At 40.4% G+C, this 23,781-nt stretch overlaps 1 protein-coding gene across 3 annotated transcripts in view; it reads left to right on the plus strand.

The window, feature by feature from the left end:
* BRF1 (BRF1 RNA polymerase III transcription initiation factor subunit) overlaps positions 1-23,781 on the plus strand; it is a 171,875-nt gene that overhangs the window by 126,806 nt on the left and 21,288 nt on the right. For all 3 annotated transcript variants that reach the window (XM_040066096.2, XM_040066097.1, XM_040066098.1), the window contains one exon: positions 1,275-1,531. In XM_040066096.2, the coding sequence (XP_039922030.1) occupies positions 1,275-1,531 (257 nt within the window). The remainder of the gene's footprint in view (positions 1-1,274; positions 1,532-23,781) is intronic.

Consider the following 23,781-nt stretch of genomic DNA (forward strand, 5'->3'; position numbering starts at 1 on the left):
GTTCACAATTTACAGCATTAGGATTTTGTGTAATTGACCAAGTGACAAGTCAAATCTTCCACATGCAACTAAAAACCCATGTTAGTTTTTAGTGTGTATATCCTCTATCTTTTTTTCTGACTAATGTGAATGGCAGAGTTTCCTGCTTCCCCTAGGTATTTCAACAATAAAAACAAAACCAGACAATGAAACACTGTTTTATACTTCAGAGTTTCTCATTCATCCTGCGTTTATGCAGACGTGGCAGTCTACCAGCAATTTTCAAAATTGTATAACTCGTTGGCACTGCCAAGTAGCCCAAACACCCACTTTTTTTGTTTGGACAACACAGGAGTTTTTCTCTAACCTTGTATTGTTTCTGACAGCTCGAGTAGAACTTGATTAATATGGTGCTTTCCAATTTCAAGGTAGCACTTGACCCATGTAGGTAAACAGAGGGGCTATTATCCATTAAAAAATAAATCTCCTGCAGAGCTTGGTGTTAAAACCTTCCTTTGAATAGGAAAATGCCAAATGAGAAACAGAGGTTCTGGGTTAGGTTTTTTTTTTTGTACCTACCTAGGCATGGGACATGGCTGGAAATGTTCTCCGGTGTCATTCCTGGTTGCCTGGCTCTGCCCAGCATCAGGGCTTGCAGCCTGTGCCAGGCAGCTGCAGGTGACAGTGCTCCTGTGTCTGCAGCCTCCTGCTCCCCGTCCCTCGGTGCTGGTGCCAGCCCATGCTTGGGAAGCTGCTGCTGCTGGTGCTCTTGGCCCTGAATTTCCAGCACGGAGGAGGAGCTGGGTAGAGCCTTTCCCACGCTGCGTTCAGATTTGATATGAAACACGGTTGCAGTTCCGGTAGGGAGCTGTCAGTGCTCTGGGGAGTTGTGACCCAGCTTCACTCATGCTTTAAAGGCAGTTTTAGCAGAGGAGAGTCTTTATTTCCATGCTGGGTGATGCTGTGAGGTTCCTATTCCTAACAGGAGTTCACTCCCCTTTTTGTTTTTCATACGCGAAAAATGTCCCATCCTTCTCTCTCTCTCTATTAAGTAAAGAATTTCTAAGAAACTCTCTGAGCATTTGGCAGAAAAGCAAACACACATCTCTTGGAGAAAAGAGACCCTTCGATCCCAATGAGTGGCAGGAGATGGAGCACTGGCTTAGCCTGGGCACATCACCTGCATCCCCCACATCAGCAGCGCCTGAGCCAGGACTGCTGCACTCCAGCTTGCCCCCTCTGCTTCATGGAAACTTTGTTTGTATCTACATCACTAATTTTATATTTTAATTAAGCCAAAGAAATCTGCAAAGAAGCGGGAGCCAATTCAAGCCAGCACAGCAGGAGAGGCAATTGAAAAGATGTTAGAACAGAAGAAAATCTCGAGTAAAATTAATTATAATGTGCTAAGGGACCTGAACAGCAAAGGAAGTAACACACCAAAGAAAGAGGATGACAGCACTGATGACAGCACCAACACCAAGAAGCTGTCAAGAAGAAAATCTATTGCCAGTAGGAATATAGCCAACCCTGTAAACAGTGTGGGAAAAAGGTACTGCAATTGTTCATTTATATCTCTGTCTGTGATACTGTCTATGTATCTTTCTGAGCCAGACAATGTAGGGACTGAAACATTTGTTAGAGGCTAAAATAATGTCGAGGCTCTGTTTTTATTTATTTTGCCTGCACTGTCATGGCGACACCTTATTTATAGTTCACATTTCAGAGGTCTGCTTTGGTGTGAGTTAATCATCCTGAAGCCACAAAACCCACAAAATCAATGGAAATTCATAAATGTGAATATATCAGTCAGAGACACCTTTTCTTCTTAAAATCCTGGCATTTGCTGTCCTTCCTTTAAGTTGTCTGTATGAGCTAACGTGACACTAAATGTTTGAAAGCTTTGCCTTCTTGCTTGATTTGAAAACTATAGTTCCCATCTGTTTTGACAGCTAGCTGCTTTGATTAGCTTTTATTTTAGTTTTATTTCAAACTTTTGTTGTTAATTGGTGACACAAATACAAAGCTTTACAGTAAATATGCTTGTCGGTTTTCTGGTCTGCATTCGAGAATGTTTTATAGTGCAATGAAAGCTCCTGTTTTAATGAGAGAAATATTCAACTTGCTGGGCAGATTTGTAGTGTGCTGTAAAATGTATAAGGAGATTGATGTGTCCAGTCTTCAATATTCAACTGTATTATCTGTCTTTAGTTTATGAAGTCACGTTGGATTATAATTTGAATCATTTTGATGTACAGTAATTTCTTACTTGGATGTTACTTATTTATTACCTGTTTATTTACTGCCAGAATTATAGGCCAAATGCCACAAGGAAATATTTGTATTTAATTTTGAAATATAAAATTATGTCTTTGAACTGTTGTTCAGATTTAGGCACGTGTTGAAACTGGGTAAGGGGCCCGGGAGGGCAGGAGGGCAGCCACCTACAAGGTGTGACAAAACATCTGTTTGTGAAAGAACAGGGTACATGGATTCCTGAAAACATGATGCTGGGAAGGATAGTAAGTGCAAATCTCTCAGAAGCTGAGGAAAATAAGGATGACAAAACCTCACCTCTTATTTTAATTTCATTTGACAGTGAGGCCAGAGGCATGGGCTTCAGTTTGGGCTGAGAAGCCGAATGCCAAAGTCACTGGCCCCCTGTCACCAGATACAGGTTTTAACAGTAGATCAGACATCTTTTCTTCTTTATTCTGCATTTTTGGCTTCATCCTCATTCGACTTCTCATTCCCAGTACCAGAAGTTTTGCTTTCCAGTTGTTGAATCACTGGGGATTTTAGGCTCCCCTGTAAGTTGCACATCAGTTTCCCACTAGTAAAGTACAGGGAAGATGCACTGAGGATTAATTTAAGAGCATTCAGCTTATGCTTTATTTGCAGTTAACAGGTACTAATGACTTGTATTTCTGGTATTTCCAGTGAAGTGGGACCAATTCAGTTGTCTGAAATGCAATGCTGAGTGGGAAGTAGGGGCTGGGCAGGATCCTGGTTGCATTTCAGAGCTCAGCAGTGATATTCAAGCTCATTTGCCTCATCCCAACCTTGTCGCTTCTGAGGTTTGCAGAAATCTTGAGCCCTTGGAATTCCTGTTGAAGTCAGTGTGTAACACTCTTAACAGGTGTTAAACTCTTTGGAAAATCATGCCATAAATATTTAATTTAACAGTGGTGCAACTTGAAAAGGTTTCTAAATAAATACAAATCAGTATTTTCCAAAAGCAGCTAATAAAACGTATTTATTTTTCCTCTTGAGAGCCTAAAGTACATCCTTAAGATGCGTAACAGAGTTTGATGATGATGATTAGCAGATCTTGGATACAATGAATTTTGCAGCAGAACACTTCAGAGGAGGTTGAGGATACATGCAGATAAGTGAGCTAAGACGATTTTGCACTCCTGAATTAGGCAGTGCTCTTGCTTAAATATTATCAAGGACTTGACAAACATTAGTTGGGTTTTTTTTCCCTTATAATTAAAGATTTATGACATACTTTTGATTTTTTAAAATGCCATGCCTTTTAAATGGCATGCATAAATTTCTGTGTTCTGCATTGTTCTTATATGCCTTGCATTCATTGCCTTTGTTCAGCATTGTTCCTCTGAGAGGTGGATGGCTAAATACTTTCCCAGGGATACAAAAATCATGATAATTTAGATGCAATTAATAATAATAAAACTCCTGAACACTGCTCATTCAAAAATGAATGAAGCACATAATGTGTCTTTTTCCAGGAGGCATTTGCAGAAGTGGGATCATATGGTTTGAGTCGGAAGGGACCTTGAAGATCATCTATTGTTTTGGCTTGTTGTGATTTACGGCCTGCATATTTATCTTTGTGTATTTTAAATATTTAGTAAGCTGCATCTGACTACAGTAGCACCATGAATAACCGGGCTTTGATCCAGTCCTTTAGTTCATTGGAGTTGTAGTCAGATTTTAAAGAGCTTTTTCTTTAGTCCTGATCCCAATTAGAAGGTGCCAGTACAGGGAGTACCAAGTTACATGATGGGAAGTGAATACTCATTGCTGGTGATTACAGCCGTGCTTCTGTAATGGTATAAAAAATGGATGTTTTTAATACATATATAGATAAATATCTTTCTTGCTTTCATTTTGCAAGTAATTTTACTTTCCACACCCGATTTGGACAGATGATGTAGCTGAGTTTGTCACGTGTCTTAAAAATCATGTTTGTACATAGTCTGAAGCACTCTGGAAATAGGAAGTTGGTCTTCATTTCCATCTTTCAAATTGCCTTTTGCTCTAAAATACTCTGTGCTGTTATTTCCACAGAGAGGACTTCAGATTATCCCTAAAAAAATGGTTACCCCAACCAGTCAGGGTACAATCTCCGGTGGTTTTTCTTTTTTTGATATCACATGAAGTAGCAGTTACACTGTTAATCAGTTAAAATACAGAAGAGCTTTTGTTTCCTGATGTGATAATGATAGGCAAATTTTACAATCTTGTAAAAAGTTGTTGATTTGGAAGAAATTTATAAAGAGCTGAAATGCTAGACAGGTCCCAGGAGTATGCTAAAGCTGGATAGTCTTTCAGTTGGTGGCCCTTTTATTAGAGTTTGTTGATGCTATAATCACTTAATGGTTACTTGGATTTCAAAGAAAATATAGTTTCATGTGCATCTTATTTTATAAAAAATCCTAGTTTTGAAATCTCATAAATGTTTGGTAATTTCTGCAATTTTGGGAAGAAGGAACTTTCAAAGAATTCTTCCAAATATCATGCAGGTTTTTCCTTGTTAAGTGGACAGATATTATGTACATCAGTATTTTCAGGAGCAAGCTGATCTTTTGAACATGTTTCTTTACTGTGAACTTCTTGAGCTTTAGAAAAACCTGTGCTTTCCTCAGATACATCTCCCAGAATTATACGGGGGATTTACTTATTTTATCTGTCAAGATGGTAGAAGACTAGTAATAACAATGTAAGTAATTCTAGGAAAGTTTATGTTGTGTGAATGTATTTGATTCCATTTCTTATTGCATTTTTGTTCCAATGAGTATCACGACGGGTGCTTCACATGCAAAAGCCTTTTCACTCCCAGTGTGTTGATGTGGCACAGTGAATTTTATCATAATAGATGTTGCAACTCTAATTTCAATTACCAGTTGCACAGTTTATCTTCACTAATGTCTTCTGTGCGTATGAAACATGAGAATAATATGTTGAACTCCAATAAAAGAACAATTGCTGCTTTAAGCTACTTAAAAGCTGAACTCCAGTTAGAGCTCTGCCGTGTGTTGGAGTACTTCAAGTTCAATAAAGAGAGTTTTTAGGACTGGAAGTATTTGGTTAGAAGCTTAATAATTTATTTTATATTTACTTGAGCTGAATTTTACAACATTACATGTAAAGTGAAATGTGTTGTACCAAGAAAATGTGAGTACGAGAAAGCTTTTGATCACTACTTTTAAAAAAATTTAAGCCTATTTCTTGCTATGTGCTTGAAATTGGTAATGATATCAGAAAAGACAGGACCTATTATCAGGGGAGTAAATGTGTCAGGTTAATCTCTTGAAGAATTTGCCTTGGAAGAAATTAAGCAGGACTGTGAAGCACAATGGAATCCGTTGTAATGAAACAAGGTTGTTCTGAATGGAACCATATGAATATATAATAGCAAACCAAATCATGCCTGCTATGAGTATGACAAAACCCCTTGGTAGTGATCTCAGATCTAATTAGATTTGAAAGTTCACCTCCAAATTCTCTCCATGGTCTCACTTGCTTTTGCTGACTATCTGTATGGCCAGTAGAGCTTGGTGCGTGGCTGCACCTGTGCTTTAGAGCCATGGGATTTGGGTATTGGGAATTGTGCCCTTTCAGTACCAGGGACTTGCTCTGCTGCTCAAGTTCCTGCTCTAGGATACACATTTTCAGTTGGCATCTGCTCCAGCTACATTTTTGTTAGCTTTTCAATGGGCGCCACAACTCCAGTAAAAATACTCTTTATTAGGGAGAATGTATGTGATACTTTTCTGCAGCCTAGCATGCGACATCTTGTTTACCCTGATAAATTGCTTGGTGCTTTCTTGTCTCTAATTTGAACCATATTTCCCTGGAGAGGAAAATAGGGGCAGAAGCCTAATTTTGATGCTTTGGAGGAGCCTGCAGCACCACGCTGCCAAGGGAGCCTGGGGAAACAATGGGACGCCATCAGCAGGCTCCACCAGCTTCCACCCTTGTTTGTAGTTGTCCCTTTCTGGTCTCCAGGATGGAGTTATTGCTCCATAAGGCTGGCTGCTCCAAACTCAGCTGCAAGTCTGAATGTTGCCCAGAGAAGCTGTGGATGCTCCGCCTCTGGAAGTGTTCAAGGCCAGGTTTGGGGCTTTGAACAACCTGGTCTGGTGAAAGCTGTCCCTTGGGCTGGACTAGGTGACCTTTGAAAGTCCCTTCCAAGCCAAACTTTACTCTATGATTCCTTGGTTCTAGGAATGCTTATTCTACATGGGCCATAGCTTGTCACTGATTTTTGTAAAACCAGAGGAAACAGGTTTTTCAGTGTACAATATTTCTAGTTCTACATTATGAGACTGGTATTTGTGGAGGGGAGGAGCATCAGCTCATGTTTCTCAAATGACTGAGGCCAGTCCAAACAGCATTAAACAAATCTCAGCTTGAATAATCTAAGGGATTCCTGAGCATCTTAAAACCTTTGTATTAGTTAAACCAGGTGATTATAAAAGTTAGAGCGCTTTTAATTCACTGTGTCAAGAAGAGAGCTGTTGGTTCGGAACCTTCTTTTTTAAGAAAAATGACATTGCAGTCATAGTTTAAAAGCCTGGGAATGGGAATCTTAAAAGTTCCGTGTCTGCAAGTGGTGCAGTGGAGTCTGATGGGTGTCTGCAGCCAGTCCTGCAGGGTGGCAATTGGTGATGAGGCAGATCTCCTGAAGAGGGACAGATCCCTATGTTTGGTGGACGTGAAGCTTTTGAGAGTCTTTTCCATGCTGGCTTTGGTTGTCGTTCTCTCTACAAATTGGCCCTTTCAGATGAGATCTTAATATGCTTTAATTTTCTACCATATATTTTTATTTTTCAGAATTGCCATCAGCTCTTTATCTAATTTACTTTTGATATCCTGTTTTTCTCTCTCTGCTTTGAATTCTGTGGCAGGGTTTGGAATTCATGTGTATTTACTCAAAGTGAGATATTAAATTTTATTTATTTTCTTGTGCTGCTTTAGGCCTTTTTATGTGTGGCTAAAGGGGTAACACTGATTTCCCACCTGGAATAAAATTCCTTTCACAAGATACTGGGAGTCCTTGCTGAGATGGTAGTTAGGAATTTATTCTATAGCTTAGTTGTTATTTGGTATAATTTAGTGTTTTGTATGGAAGCAGTCTCATGCTGGCTGCAGGATTCAGGCTAGACTCTGATTCCTGGGTACACATGGTGGGAGCATGTGGAGTCGGCTTTTGGTTTGAATATTGTGTACATGGTGAATAAATTCTCTAACCACTTGGACATAACTGTTTTCTTATGTGATCAGCGCTTTGAGAGTTTCTTTGGAGTGTAATTTCATGTGTGTTTCTGCTTTGCTGTGGTATATAATCATTTAAATCAAAGGTTAATCAAAATGATTACTCATTTTGAACAGGAAAACGGTGACATTTGATAAGTACCTCCACTTTAAATAAATCCTACCAGTATTTTCCAATCTTGTAACTTTTAGAGGGACAAGCTTATACCAGTTATGTTTAGTATTTTATTTACAAAAAGCTAAACCAAGGGAGAAAAAAAAGGGAATTCAAGGCTTCCAAGGTTCTGCCTTTTAAGTCATGCATCTCCTTATTAAAGTTAGCTCTTCGGGGGAGAGCCTCCCGAATGACCTTGAAAGGAGCTGACACTTGAGTTTGTTGTTCACAGTTGATTTGAGGAATGGATCTGCTCGAGCCTGTGGTGTTGTAACCTGGCTAATGCTGCGGGTTACTGCTGTTCTGTCAGCTGAGCAGCCTTTTGTAATGAAGAGATAAGGCAGAGGCAAGAATGGGAGGGAAATGGATCTGACCCAATATGTTTTAAAAGCAGCGTGTGTGGTTTTAACGAATGCTGAAATGTGATGACCAGCAGTCTTTCCTTCTTCAGTAAGTGAGGACACAGGAGGAAAAAGGCATTGTCTTCTGCATGTTACACCACTCTGAGAGGGCACAGAGTTAAGCAAATGGCCACTGAGAGACTGGGAGGCAAGAACCAGCTTGGGGTCCAGGCAACGATGCAGCAGGTTATTATTACTTTACCCTAAAATTCACTTCTCTTGACCCTGAGCTAGGACAGAAAGATGGGGAAAGAATGATTTTTTCTTAAAAAAACAAGAACCAAAAAACAAAATCCCCAAAAGAAAACCAAAAAATGCCTCAACGAAGCAACCCCCTCCCCCAGATGTCCCCAAACTGTCCTTACAGAAGCTGTCAGGTATTTGTCAGGAATTGATGTTTATTCTGATTACTCAGACTGTTTTGAAGATCAATTCCCCTGATACAATAGCATTTTTATTTCACATCTGTCAGGCCCAATACCTCTTGAAATACAGCTGCATTTAACTCTGAAACATGTATGGATAGTGTTTCACTGGCTGTGCTCTGCAGCCCTGGGAAGGGAGCTCCCACACAGCCATTGCCTGGCACAGCTTGTGTCTGTCCCCAGCCTGCTCAGGAGCTGCTGCTGACCGTCATTCCCTGCTCATTCCAGCATCTCTGAACTTTTTGTTGTGCTTCTTAGGGTGAGTTTAGCAAAAAAACTTGTTTCTTCATCCCTTAGTTTCTTTCATTTCTTCTGTAGGAGGTGAATCATTTCCCCTTTCATGCCTGTTCTGCCAGTGAGTCAAGAGAAACTAACTTAAAATGTTTTCTAGCCTGTTATATTAGTAAAATGAGTATTCTTGTTAAAAATCCCAGTTTGGAGTTCATTAGTTTCTGAATACTGGAATAAAATGCCAGAATTTTAGTATGGCAATTAACTCACCTGTATCCTCGCTCTGTAAAATACAGATGGAGAAAAAATAGCTTAGTGATAGGAGAAATAATGTAAAGAAGCCTCCTTGATGTGACCTGTACCAATTTATTTAAGTTCAGTGATGCTGCAAATCATCCGTCCCTGGTTGTACATCATTTATTAAGAGCTTTCAGATTTTATAGTGCAGACTTTTAATGCTGTCAGAATGTGCTTTAGTGTAAGGATAAGGGAGCATTGTCTGCTGGTACTGCAGAGGAGTGTTCCTGAGCTGTCATTTACTGGGAGTTATGAGAACCTTTGAGAAATATACATATATAAACCCTTCAAGATTGGGTGAGGAGACATGTAGACTTGTGTGAGTGTTTCAGGAATAGTAAGAATCCGCCAAATCCAGTGCTCTGTTCCCTTTACCCCAAATTATTAGAATGCCTTCAATTTAAAACTAAAAAGGCATTGATCCGTCTCGACCTTGTGGCCCAGACCCAGGTCAAGTCTCCTTATTTTTACAGCAGCCTTTTTGTTTGCCTAATATAAATTGGATATTTCTTTTCTGCCTCCCACTCAAGAAAGTCATCCCCGTGTTGGATTCTGGGGGAAGGTGGCTGGGTAGCACAAAAATGCAGAGGGGTTTTTGGTGTCTGTCTGAAATAATTTCTTCTTGCATTTTAAAACCAAATAGGAGCAATTTCAGCCCAGAAGATAATGTTGTGTGACAGTTGGATTGTGAGTGCATTGTTTATCTATGTTCTCATTTTCAGACTGGTTATAAGAAAAGACTCTGCGAGCTTTTTTCTTCCAAATTACGCTCAGTAATGGTCTAATGGGAAACAATATAAATATGTATGTGCAGTCTCTTGAACCTTATACTGTGTTAGCAGAAATAGTTATATGTGGTACAGGGATGAGGAGAGTGGGAAGAAACAAGAAATTGGAAGTGTTCTGTGTGTTGTTATCAAACCCTGGAGGTGCATGTCCTGTGGCTGAGAGGGCTTAAGCACTGTGAAATGCTTCGTCTCAGGCTGTAGATTTTTCTGATTTCTTTTTTTTTTTCCCCACGGGTGGAAAATGGTTGGTTTCTGAATTGATTTTTCTTTGACCCCTTTTCCAGCAGGGTCTGCTTCTTGATCTTTACAGTATGTGTCTGCTCATTTTTCCAGTTTAAACCACGGGAAGTGTATGTCTGATGTGTTTTAGATGTATCAATGAAGTTGAGTCTTCAGTGAGTATTTGTAAAGTGTTGAAGGGAAAGGAGCCAAACAAACAAAAAGTTAACTTTCCCTCACTGCAATATGGCAAACATTATTTTACCAAGACTAATACCCAAGCTAGGGGAGCAGTCACAGGAAGCTTCTTGTTCCTTGCTGTGTACAGACATTTCCAGATGGGATGGCTGCAGCCATTCTGTGGTTAGGAGTGCAGTTCTTTGACCATAGCAGGCTAAAGGGTTGGAAAGTTACAGCAGTTTGTTAGAAAACTTGAAGTACTATTTGCTCACGTAATATTTAACAGCATCCACATAATTGGTTTTAAATCAGCCAGTGTGCTGTAACTTAGTCATTTATGTAAGTGCTGTTCCATTACCCAGTGATGCTGCTGGTGCACTCGCTGAGTTCAATTTTACCTTGCTGCAGTTGTTGCTAAATATAGGTTGAAACATTCTGAAATAACTTCTACATTTGCTCTTGGAATATATATGCAGCAAATTTAACTTTTTCTTCTGTTGTTGGATTTCAATTTATTGTGAGTCAGAAATCTCTGCCCAGCATTTTCCCCTTCCTCCAGTGCTGCAAGACCATAGATTGAATAAACCTATTGCTGTGTTTAGGATATTCAGAACGGAGGATACTTCTGTCCTGCTCCAGAGCAGCTCATCTCCTTCTATTCTCTTCCACCAGCCCCTTCCTTGTGACCTACAAAGTACGGTGGAGGGAACCACCAACTTTAATGTATATTTTGCTCTCCAAAGTTTTGCCCATTAGCAGAACACTTGTGCTGCCACAGAGGTCAGATAGAAAGTCACAGAGCAGAGTACAGCATGTGTGGACCTCAGGATCTGCTGTCCATGTGCAGGGGAGAACCTCTGGCCCTGAGCACTCTTCCCAGGCATTGCTTGGCCTAACAGCTGTCAAAACCCAGACAATTTAAAGGATGCAGTGAGGCTGTAGCAGCCCACAGCATGGCATGGTGCGATAGATTTTAAATCTTTATTTATACTCAAGAGTTGAGTGTAATCTTCCTGCTGAATTGGGGCACTGGAAAATGTTGGACATTGAGAGCACTCTCGGGCCACATGCAGAATAAAAGTGTCAGATATGTATTCAGTGGTCTGTCACCTCTTTATTCTGAAATGGTTTTAGATGTGATATTTATGTGAAAGAAATATGTGCTGTTACAGCATAGCATTCTTTTAAGAAGTTATCAACATTTTATATGAGTGGTTTGAGGTATTTAATCTGAAGTACGAAGGACACGCATACAGATTTGGAAGTGGAATGAAGTGGCTGGCATATTTATTTTGTAAGGTTATCTTTGCCTGTCTACAGGGGTAACATGGTAGTTTTAAGAGAAAAATGGCTTTACACACTTCTGTATGGATTTTTATAATGGAGCAATAAAGAAACAAAATAATTTGGGGTCCTAACTAGTGCTGTTGCTGAAGTTGAGTGAGATAATCAACAGATTAAAGCTGTAGTTGAATCAATCAGTCATCTGATGAATTAATAGATGCAAGTCAACAATGAATCAAATTATGAGACGAAGAGAAGCAAGACTGAAATCAGGGCAGTTTAAAACATTGCAGGAGGTTATTACAGGGCAGTGTCACTTTGCTGCCTTGTTCCTGGAGGCAGAGGTGGGACCATCCAGTCTGGCCTTTAGTAAGTCAATGTTAGGGTTAATTCTGTGCCTGAAGGTGCTACATAATTGAAGGTGGTTTAGAAGCTTGTTCTTTTTCCTGCCAGACAAACTGTGTGTGCAAGCAATATTGGCTTAAAATTTGATATGCAAATACAGCACGTCTTAGACATGTTTGCACTTTATTCATACTTATTGAAATATTGCAGAGAAAAATGATGGGAACAGAGCAGCAGAGGAGTGAACTCCTTTGTGTGGATTGTTTGTGGAACAAGGTGGTTGGGAGAGCAGCTTGGGTTGCTCATATCACTGCTGGTGCCTGCTGTGGGCTTTGTCTGGGTGTTCCCATGTCAAGCTGTACCTTCTGAGCTTTCTCCTCCACCTTTGGACAGTGTCCAGGGGATTAGGATCATCAATGGCTCTCGGTGATGTGGCAGTGCAAAAAAATTACTGTTTGCCAACACATTCATTTGTTGTCCCACCTCTGAAACCATCTAAGTGGTGAGTTGAGAGCTTACTTTGCCTGCAGCCTGGTCCAGTCCACTCACATTTGGTCCAGTCCAAATGTGATTTTGACCCCTGGGGAATCTGGAATATAAAAAATGGTTGGGCCTTACTGTCAGATTACATGTAACTTATTTTTCAAGTCAGAACATAATTACTCCAAAAGTACAAGAGAGAAACTTGCTTAGAACGCTTTAGTCTCGTCATGGGAAAAGTCCAGGGTATATATACCTTGAATTTCCATAAATCCCTGTAGGAATAGAGATACTTCTGCTCCATTCTTATTTTCTTATTCTGTTATTTCTTGAAATATTGTTGTTCCTGTTCAAGAGCAAAGCATTGGGGTAATGAAAGAATTTGGTTTAACTGGATTTCATGCATTTAACTTGTGTGGCTCAGATAGCCTGTGTCATACATTTCATGAAAATAAGCCTAATGCCGTACCAATTCAGCAGATCTAAAAGCATGAGATGACAATAGCTGCTTCTGTTCTATTAAAAAAAAATAGATAAGGAGGGTGGGGAAGCCATGAAGGGCAGAAAGACAAAGAAAAAGAGCTAATTAAGGATTAAAGCCACTGAGGTTTGGACATTTTTGCAAGGAGCGAACTGAGTTGAATGTAAAGTGTGGTGTGTGTAAGCTGTAAGGAATCATAAATTCTGTATAATGCAAAATAACTTAATAGCAAATGACTGAGTAGCTTGAGAGATCTTGGATGGAAGGGAAAGGTTTCTGTAAAAATAAACCTCATCTCGGTGACCTTTGCCGACCCTGGCTGCCTCTCTCTTAATCTAACCTGAAGAGATTAGAAAAACTCCAAACATCAAAAGAAGCCGTAGACACTATTGTCTCCCAGAGCCCCATTGTGTGCAGGAGTGGTTTCTCAGGAAGCAGCAGCCTGCTCCTGCTCCGGAGCCTTCCCCCGCTGGCACCAACAATGCAGCCCTGGCTGTAGGTCAGGCTGGCCATCCTTGGAAAAACAACCCACCGCTCTTGACATGATGGATGGGAAACCTGACTCCGGGATTCATTTGCCCAAACTTGTTTGCAAGATTTGCTGCGTTTACTGAGCCAACATTTTTCAGGTGCTTCCTGTGTTTTATCCAGGAGTGGATAAATAACTCCTCTGTTCAGTGGCAGAAAATACGAATGTAATTGCATCACGTTGAAAGTTTGCCTTTCAACATAGTAATCCTCAGAGTCTGGAATTTTTTAAAATATATATATGTCTTTATACCTGCAGATGCATATATATACACACACAAAATTTTACAGAAAAATTTCTTCAGATAGCTGTTGAAGGAAAATGCAGGTTTTATGCATTTATTTCTATCTCGTGGGGAGAATTGTCAACATTTCTGAGATCCGATGATTACTATGCTATAGTTTTCTGTTAGCTCTGGGTCACAATTTAAAATTACTCCTTAAAGCTTAAGGAAGTCTTAAATTATGAAGCAGTAGGAAATCCTGAGATCCAAGGTACTGAGTGAGCTTGCAAGTATAATATATATTCATTATTTTGTTGCTACTTCAGTAGCTCACAGGTATTAAGCACAGCGTTGTATTAACTTTTTGGTGCAGTCCAGACACTAGAAAACTCAAGTTTATGGTTCAGCATTTGCTGATAGGATTTGCAACTGAGGGAAGTCCAGACTTCAGATGGCTTTTGCAGAGTGTTTGTAAGAGGCCAACCACAGGAACAGATGCATTTTTGTCTAAATTACTTTCCCTCTCTTTTCAATTTCAGTATCTGCTGATTTCATTTTAAAATCCATTTTAAAGCAAATGAAATAGCTAAGGGTTTTTCTAGCACAGTAATCAAGACCTTTAATACCCTACCTCTCCACAGACCACAGTTCTAAGAGCCGATGTTTGTGCTGCTGTTGCCTGTGCTGGGCAGGGTGTTGGCATATGCTGTGGGAGACATAGTGGAGCAGAGGTGACCTATTTCAGGCTCTACTTCCAAGTAATTTTAAGAGTTGATGAAGATTTTCAAGCTTTTATTGGAAGACTTATCTTTTCCTAAAGCACTCTGAACAGCAGAGCTCCTCTCGCCTGTGCACTCTGCTCCACATCACTGCTCCAGAGATACCTGGCCAGCTTCCAGTTTAAATTCACTAAATAGGGTAAATTTGAAATGATTTGAACATTCTCAATTTACCACCATAACCAAAGGGTTGAAGCCAGGAGCTGCAGAAGCACTGATATTCAAGAGAATTTTTAAGGAGGAATTTAGCTGCTTTATAAATGTCGTTAAGATGAGATAAGGAATGCTTTAGGTAAGTGATTCCAATCTCCCAAATCTTCTGTTAATGGATCACCTGAGGATTTTCTGTACATACCTAGGCCTGGAGTTTGTCCCACTGACCTTGGTGGACTTTGGTTCATGTCTTGAACCTGAGTGATGTGTATTTTGGTGTGTCTATAGTATTATTTTGGTATGTATACAAGCACCACACAAAATAGTGAGGCTCTGTCCATAACGAGGCATGCCTTTGAATGGATGTACTCAGGCGTTGTGCGTGCTTTTGGGATGAAATGGTGAAACAATCTACTTAAAAATGTCTGATTTTTTCCAATTTATGCTGCAGCGTTCTCAGTTAAGTTACTGTAGATGCTGTCTATTCTATTGTGTAGTTGCTGCCTATTCTATTGATGCAAATATTTTCCTTTCTTATTTTGTAAGACTTTTTAGTATGGGTGCCACCCTTGTCTTTAATGATCTTTCTTCAGCTCTTACCAAGTATATCTCAATGTTATTTATTGTCTTTCTGTCTAACTTAGGCTCCTAAGCATGGTTTTGACTGCAGTTCTCTCAAAATCTAGAAAAAGAACCTTTCATTTTGCATGAAGAGGAGAAAATAGCTGTGTTTTTCTTTTCCTTAGAACTTCAAAGGCACAAAAAAAAAAAAAAAAAGGAAAATGGAGAAAAATAATTCAGAAACACTGAAAGGGTCTCACTGATTAAACTGTAGGGAACATTCACGTATCTGCCGTTCTGGTCTCCTGAGAATCAATACTGTGAAACTAATCTATGATGCTGCAGCAGTCTATAATAACTCCAACACATTACCTTTCAGAGTATTATTACTGGAATAAAAATTGTTGGGTTTAAATTTTGAAGATATCGGGTTACTCATCCTGGCATTCATTATTTCATAAAATGGATCCACAGTGTTCTCTGTGTGCAGACACAGTTCGATATTCCTTCGAAATCATACTGAGGGATGATCACGCTGTTCCAGTGATCCTGTCCAGCACAGTTACTCTTGGATGGGGATGTAAAAGAAAAGAAGAAACACAAGCAAACTGTGAGTGCTTCATTTCTGCTGCTCATCATTGCAAAGATGTCATCTCTCAGCTGGCTGATGAAGGGAAGGTGAAGGAGTGTCTGTGTCGGCCTGATTTTTCCCAGTGAGAGCTGCAAATCCACCGTGAAATTTTTTTTGTGTTGACTTATGGTCTTTGTTTGTTAGATACTGGGAGTTTATAATTGGGTGAGGAAGGAGAAGCATCTTTAGTGATGTATTTATTGCTGTACTGATAGGCAAGTTATGAAGTTTGGGGTAATTATAATTTCCTGTGTCTTTGTAAATGGATTTGAAATGACTTGTTTGCTCTTGTGCTTTAGTAACTTCAGTCATTTATTATTTTTTCTTTCAAGCAAGTGAATCCCATATTGCCTCTAATCTGGGAAAATATTGGATTTCCTTCACCTAATCGTGGAGTCTTGGTTTTGCAATTACATTTTGAAACAGTGATGGACAATTGTCAGTGAAAGCAAAAAGCCGTGATTCTTACTGAGGCTGAATTTGGAAGTCTGTTAAAAATATATTTGCAAAACTACCAGTAAGCAATGGAAGTAGCAAAATCTAATTTTCTACTGGTTTCCATCTTTTTTCCCGTGGTCATTCCCTTCCTTTCCTGAAGCAAGATCCCCAGTTCTACAGCTATGTGGCATGTGGTTGATTCTTTCCCCTTTTATTGGGGAACTCTTTTGAATCTCCTCTTCCTACTTCCAGTTTTCACAAAGGAACTTGTTTATCTTGGTGACTTCTGCTTCTATGGCTTTTTGTGGTCACCAGATGTTTGGAGGGGTTGGAGTGGAGTGTACGAGACATAGATGGAGTGTCAGGATATTGCATCGTTATCTTTTCATAATTATCTTTTCTGAACAGTGGAGAGTGCACCCTGTTTTTGTGGGTAAAGACTTGGAAATAAGGAGTGCATTTCTTTCAGGTAGTAGCTGATTTTTGGGGGTTGGACTAGATGGCCTTTAAAGGTAACTTCCAAGTTTTATGATTCTAGAAATTAGTGGGACTTTCTGAGCTTCTAGTGGTATGGGGTTTGGTTTTGTTGGGTTTTTTGTTTTGTGGTTTTTTGGTTGGGTTCTTTTTTTTTCTTTCCCAACTGATTTACTCTCTAAATATCTTCTAACATTTAGTAACTGTTGTTTTTTTCAGGATGTATCCAAAATCACCACATAGCTAAGGAAAGAATAACCTCAAAAATAACCTTTAACCCTCAAAACCACCAGTATTGCCAGTATTGATAATGGATACATAGGTGTGATGCATTTTATCAACTTTGCTTGTAGAGAACCAAAGAGAGTTTGTCATAACACTAGTCCCTTATTGATTGATGACACAGTTGTCTGTGATTGATTAAAAGTGGCAGATTTATTTCAGCTTCAACTCTTTCCATTAGCATTCCTATCGACCATCTGGCAGTGGCAAACCTCACTTGTGAGATATACTAGGATCTTTTTAAAAAAACTACAAGATTTCTTGGGGCCTTTTTTTTTTAGCCAGTGTCCTCCTGAGCCAGGAAGTTGTCACTTCTAGTGACAGTTCTCATTGCCTGAAAGGGTTGAGACTGATGCTGGGTCAGCCTGTGGCTTTATTTTTAATGGCTTTTAATTATTGCCTTGATTGCAGCAAACATTCAGTTAATGGTTATACAAGTATCATTTTGTGGGCTTTGTAGCTCTGCAGTAGCCTTCAGTTGTTGGTTAGGATGAGAAGGATCAACTTGCTGTTTAAGTGGGAGGAACAGAGTGAACAACTTCTTTCAAAATAGTGTCTACATAAAACTAGAACTTTCCCTGAATTGCTCAATTATGAGAGCATCATATCGTAATCAAAATCATTTGACTGTACTTAAGATGCCCTAATCAAAATGATTTACAGATGATGTGCAGGGAAGGATGCTTAAGGGGCAAAAAGTGAATTCTAAATGGATTGTGATGTTGCAAAGTGTGGAGTTGCCTATATGTCAATTAAATGGTAGATACATGCACTGATGTGAGAGAAATATGGAGCTGGCAGGAACAGGCGATGACACCTCAGGGCGTTCAGTGAGGCTTCTGCAACAGTACTGTGAGTTACATCACAGCCTGAAATGCAGCAGCTGCTTTGGCCCCACTGCCCCCTGATGAGTAATAGATTAACAGGGCAGCCTTTGGTAAACAGCTTTATGGGACTTTTCTGCTGCGGTGTTTGGCACTTGGAATTGTAATGCTGGCTCTGGCTTTGCACCTGCAGCATCCCCTACTCCCCAGAAATACAGTCACTTGAAATAAAGGCCTGAAATCTTGTGCCTAGGACCACTTCCCTTCTAAATTTTATAGGGGGCATTCTAAAGATTAACGTTACCTGTGTGTTGCAGAGAGGTGAGTTACGAGAAAAAATACGTGAGTTTCCTTGTATCTGCAGGGTTTGCTTAAAACAATTCTTCGACATTGATGTTAACCATACTTTTTTTAGGGAGGAAGGATTGGCAGAAGTGTTTCCATTTCTCAGAGTGTGATAGATTTCTGTCCGGGCTCTCCAAAGCTTGACCTTGGGGGCTGTAAATATTTTAAATGGTTCCATGGGTATTTCAAGGTTGTGGCTTGCTGAGGCATAATGCTCAAGGGACTGCTCCCTAAATGGGCTCTTCATTGCACTTAGACTCACACAAACATTGCAGCAAGTGGAGGAGTTAAAAAATATGCGTGAAGGTCAAAGTGACAGGTCTTATTAGGAGCTTACTGGCAATAGTTTTCTTGAAGAGTAATCTCCTAACAATTTATTCTCAATTTTGTATTCTGTTTTGGAAATTGCGTTGATGCAGCATTAAGATTACAAAGATGGTAGTTGCTTGTGCAATATTTAGCATTAGAAAGGAATGGATCTCTTCTGGTTCTATTTTGCATCATTATAAATGTTTATGCTGGGGGAGTATGCAGTTTCTGAAAATGAAATGTTTTTGGAGTTAGCAGGGATTATCTGAAACCCATACATAATGTATAGTGTGATTCTTTTGAAGGTCTCCTATGTTATCCTTTTTTGGGTCTGAAGTAAGGTAATATTGGAGTAAAAACAGGGAGGAAATTTATTCAGCCACTTGAAGGCATTTGGTGGAGCATTAAGATTTGTTTGGTTTTAAGTGTTTCGCAAAAAGTGCTTCTCTTGTCCGCTATTTTAATTGTGCCATCACATCTGTGGAAGTTCATTATCATATTCTTTTATCCGGGCACGTGTCAAAGCATTACTCACTTCCAGCCATCTGTAGACTATTTGATACAAATTCAAAAATTGAGCTAATAGCCAAGGCACCATCCTTGTATCAGAAAGTTTCTTACATTTCGTCACCTACAGGGTTTTTTTGTCCTACTTACTACGTTTTCTTTCCAAAACAATGCCTTTTGGCAGCTCCTGTTGTAATCATACCGTTGTTTTGGATAACGGGCCAGGCTTTCACACACCACCGTCTCAGTGCACTCTTCTGGATCCTTTGCCAGTTGTCTGCTTGAACACCATCTGTTCCTGGCAAGGAGTTACCTTCAAATACCTAACAAAACAGGTCATGGGAAAAACCAAAGTCTTCCAGGAGCTAATGGTGATAACACACCCGGATTCTCTGTTAGCATTTTCCTCCTAGCACTTTAGGAAACTTGCTCTGTTTAGGCAGATTCTCTTACCCCCAAGATCTTTCTTTTTGAGGAGCAGTTCCACAACTGCGAAAGTGAACAGCAAGGAAGGTGCTAACTTGCAAGAAGATGTTTTGTGGAAAGCTTGAGCAATGCATGAAATTCAGTCCTACCCCATAATGAGTTGGAAAACTACACTAATGAAATCTGCAGGAGACAATAAAGTGAGTCATACAGCAAAGTTGACTGAAAATGACTGTGCAAAGTAGTGCTGCTAAGGAAAAAAAAATATAACCAAGAGTAGGAAATAAAAAAGAGCATCTTGGAGAACATCCAGGCTAATGCATCCGAAGAAATACAATCTGAAACGCAGACGAACATGGGAACAGAAGCTGTAAAAGCCATAAGGCTGAAAAAGATAGAGATAGTGGACTGCAAATTAGATACGCGGCTCTACAAAAAGACCAATTTGGGCCACTCATTGGAGGAGCAGCATGTGACGGATTAGGGAGGCATTAGGCCTGTCTTGGAGAACCATTTGCTTCTGCAGATGAGAGAATGGGAGTCATTAGTGTGGTTTCAGCAGGAGAGAACATAGTGATGTTGATCCAGAGGAAATGCTGAAGCACCATCCAGAGTGTGGTGTGAGGAGCCCATGGACAGGAGGTGTGCCAGCTTTTGGAGTGTAGATGATGTAAACAGCAGCATATGGAATGGTAGAGCTGGGATACAGCTGAGGAAAAGGCTAATTTTGGTGGGACAGCAGGAGCCTCGGTGGTGGTAAGGTTGGGTGCTGTGTTGGAAGACAGCAAACATTTGTAGTCAAAATACAGGTTCAAGGCCAAATACTGAAGTGAATTAAGATCTTTGTCTCCTTTTGGAGCTGTGTCTGATTAGATGAAGTTTCAATTTCTTCCTTAGGGCACTCATGAACTGGAAGAAAGAGAGAAATGGTGATGGTGAGGCATTTACTCACTTCCAAGGATCTTTTGTAGCTGGAGGTGAACCATAACTGCGTGCAAGCAGAGGGTGCTGCATGTCCCAGTCACTAACGGGTGAGAGGGGAGGATGAGGATGCCAGGCTGGGCCAGTTTCAACTCCCTCCATTGAAGTCAGCGCCTGAAAAGTTGGGGTTTTTTTTCTGGCCACTCACACAAGTAGAAACGCAAAAGTGTTTGAGAACATCATAAAAGGGATTTGTAAATCACCAGGGCTAGTTTGTTTCTCCTGCATGAGTGGGGCTGTCACATGCTCCTTGGAATGGGGGCAGCCGAAAGCTCCTGCCTGCAACCCAGAGCCGTGCTGGTGTGGAGCTGTCTTGACCTCTCTCCCCCATTGCTCCTGTTGACCCTGTTAAAGTGGGTTTAGTCCTAAAGAGACAAACCATCAGCTAATTATTTTCCCACTCTGGTGGCCTTTTCACAGATGTTTTACCATTTCAAGTAGGAGCAGTTTGTTTGTTTGGGTTTTTTAGTATCGCAAACAGAAGGGGGGAACTAAAATCTGATGCTGGGTGCAGGTTAGTTGTTCATTTCAAAAGTGTATGAAAACAGGTTACAGGGTAGGTTTGAAAGCAGTCCAGCTTGCTGCTTAGTAAGCCTGCATTTTGCAGAGCCCGATTATTCAAATTCCTTTTTCTAATATTAGCATTAATTGCCTTACAGCAGTGTTATGAAGTTGCTTATTTCACAGTCCTCTCAAATGTGGGAGCCTGGCTGTGAGCAGAGCAGGCAGCTTGTCAGCTCAGCCACTCCTGTGTTCAGGAAATGCTGGGAGTCAACCTGGAGAGTTTGCGGACACTGGCTCGCCTTTCCTTTGCTCTGTGTTTCACTGCACTCTTTAAATCAGGAGTTTTAAACCCGTGCTAAATTTAGAGGGAAGAGGGAATCTGCAAATTCACCAGCCCCACCTTCTCCCACAGCAAATGGGGAGAGCTGGAGCTGGCCAGGGGTTGAGAGGGATGGGGTTTGGGAGGGCACTGCAGGCAAACCCCAGCAACAGCTCTGTGGTGAGAAGTGAGCCCAAAGATAGTTCATGACTTTGTCAGAGAAGTGGAAAAGGAGGAAAAGAGCCTCCAAAACAGCACTTTTAATCGCTCTGAGCGGGTTGTTTTTTTTTTTTCTCCTTTCAAACGGTTTTATTTTACTACATCTGACACCAGTCAAGGAGAGAGGAAGCTCTTTAACCTTAATGCAAATAAAACAGTAGTGTTTTAGAAAAAAAATCTGCTTGCTTTATACCTCTAGGCCGATGGTTATGACAGACCAGAGAATTTAACAATAAAATTACTCATTAGTTGGGGGTTTTTTTCTTAATCTGTTTAACTGTAACAATCCATTTGAAGCCTGATTTTTGCTTAGGAGGAATAAAAAATTACCTGTAGCAGTAAATTCATCTGTCTGTCATGGTGTTTATCTGTCTATCTATCTATCCCCTAAAGACTTGAAAACGTTGGATTTTATTTCTATACCCTTGCTGAAAATCAATTTTGACATTTTCTGTTTAGGCTGCTAAAGGTTTTGGCAGACAGAACATGGATTTTGTCTTTTGATGGTGAATTCAATTCAACACTTATTGCAGAGACCTCAAGTGTTTAAACGTGTGGTGATAGACAACTAAACCTCCCACTGTGCTAAACTCCACCAGGTCTCTTCAGTAGTTTTGCTATTCAAAAAGAATTGGGACTTGTTTCATCTGTTTTTAATAAATATGAGGCTTGCATGCTGTTCATGTCAGAACTAAAGCCAACTTTGAGTTGCAGTTTGACAGGTAGAGTCTTAACTTTTTAGCTCTTGCTGCTAAAGACACTTACTTGGGGTGTTGCTGTCCTTTAAAAAATGTAAGGGGCTTTCACATCATCTTATCTGAACCGTGATGTTGAAATGTGTGAGGGAAAGGAAAGCAAAAGCCAAGTTGCACTAATGCTGGTTGTGTAAGAGGGCGCACACCTGGACGTGCTTCCTGGCCGAGGTGGATATCAGCATTTGGGAGCAGTCAGGTTTGGTTGGGTCTGAGATGCTGTTGCTGATGTGGGGATGAGTCTGATGGAGTCCTCTTCTGAAAACTGGGAAATGAGAGGAGGGCAGAGCTGGGTGTGGTGGGTCAGGCATCAGCATCAGCCTGCCTCTCCTGCATCATCCTGGAGGATTTGTTCAGGTGATGTCTGCAGGAGTCTGTGCCCTGAGCTTCCTGGGGGCTGGAACACCCCGTGGATTTTGTGTCTGAACTAAAGTGCATTAAACACCGACGGCTGGTAATGGGGGCCGCGGGGGGATCGCAGGGATCGGCGCATGGCAGGCGAGGGGAGCTGTTCCCCTGTGGTTTTGCCAAACACACCCCTTGTGCTGCCAGGAGGGCTGGTGGGCCAGGAGCCCAGGGCATGACTGCAGGGACAGCACTCGCTCAGCAGCCTCTCCAGACTGCTTTTGTTGAGAGATGAGAAAAATCTGCTCCCGGGCTCTCTGCGTGGTGCTGCCATTTGGTGCAAACTCCACATCACTCGTATGCCGTCTCTGAAGCGTATTTTTTCATATTTATCCTGTGAGATGGATGGGGAATTTGAATGTTAGGACTGCTTGCATAGGCGTCAGAATCCAATGGGAAGACGTAGAGGCACTAAATGAATTCAGTATTGGATTGATCAGCTTCTGCCAGCGTTGGCAATTGGTTTTAGCACCTATGTGTGAAGTGTGTTCATGGTAGAAACGTGTATTTTATTGAAGAGGTTTAGGCTGCTTTCTTGTATTAAGATTTTCAAATAAATTATTAATACTCAAAAGCGCAGAGGTAACAAGAACCTTAGAGCTGTAATTTCCCCATTGAGGCCAGGCAAAACGTAACACTTCTGAATTTATACATTCTTGCTCTAAGAGTGACTGTGAAAATTCACACCAAAGGACCATAAATTGCTACCAAATTAATTTCTAATGTAAGTCTATTGTGCATGTGTTTAAATCTGATTCAGTTTCTTTTACTCTGTAAAACTTTTTCTATAAAAACATGCACAGTAAAAAGTGTTTATGTTGCAATATAGCTCTTAAATTGCATTAAAAAAAAAAAACACACACACACACAACAAAAAGCCCTCTTTTATACAACTATTTATTTGCTGTAACATTTTACTAACCAACAGAGCAAAGTAACCCAGAGATCTGTGATGTCATGCTAAAAGCCCAAGTGTTAGCTTGCCAAGTATTGATGTTCTCACGATACTCTGTAGACACAAAAAACTAAGGCAAAGTGGAGCGATGCTGTCATGCTGATAAAGGAAATACAGTGTATGGAGATTAAACAGCTGAAAGGCGGGCGTGTGTTACGAGTGAGTCTGTGCAGACTGTTGTCTCCCCGGGGCCAAGCACTTCTTAGGCATTTGCTGCATATTTTGACCAAGTACAGAATGTAGGAGATCTAAATGTTATGCATTAAAGTTTCTTTTAAAAAGCAGGGGAGGCTGTCACTGTTTTTTGTTTTTTTTTTTAAATCAAGTTTTTTCCTGAAACTGATGCTTCAGAAATCCTTTTAGAGAACAAAATGAGT

Source organism: Hirundo rustica, chromosome 6 (assembly GCF_015227805.2).
Source record: "Hirundo rustica isolate bHirRus1 chromosome 6, bHirRus1.pri.v3, whole genome shotgun sequence".
Taxonomy (NCBI): Eukaryota; Metazoa; Chordata; class Aves; order Passeriformes; family Hirundinidae; genus Hirundo; species Hirundo rustica.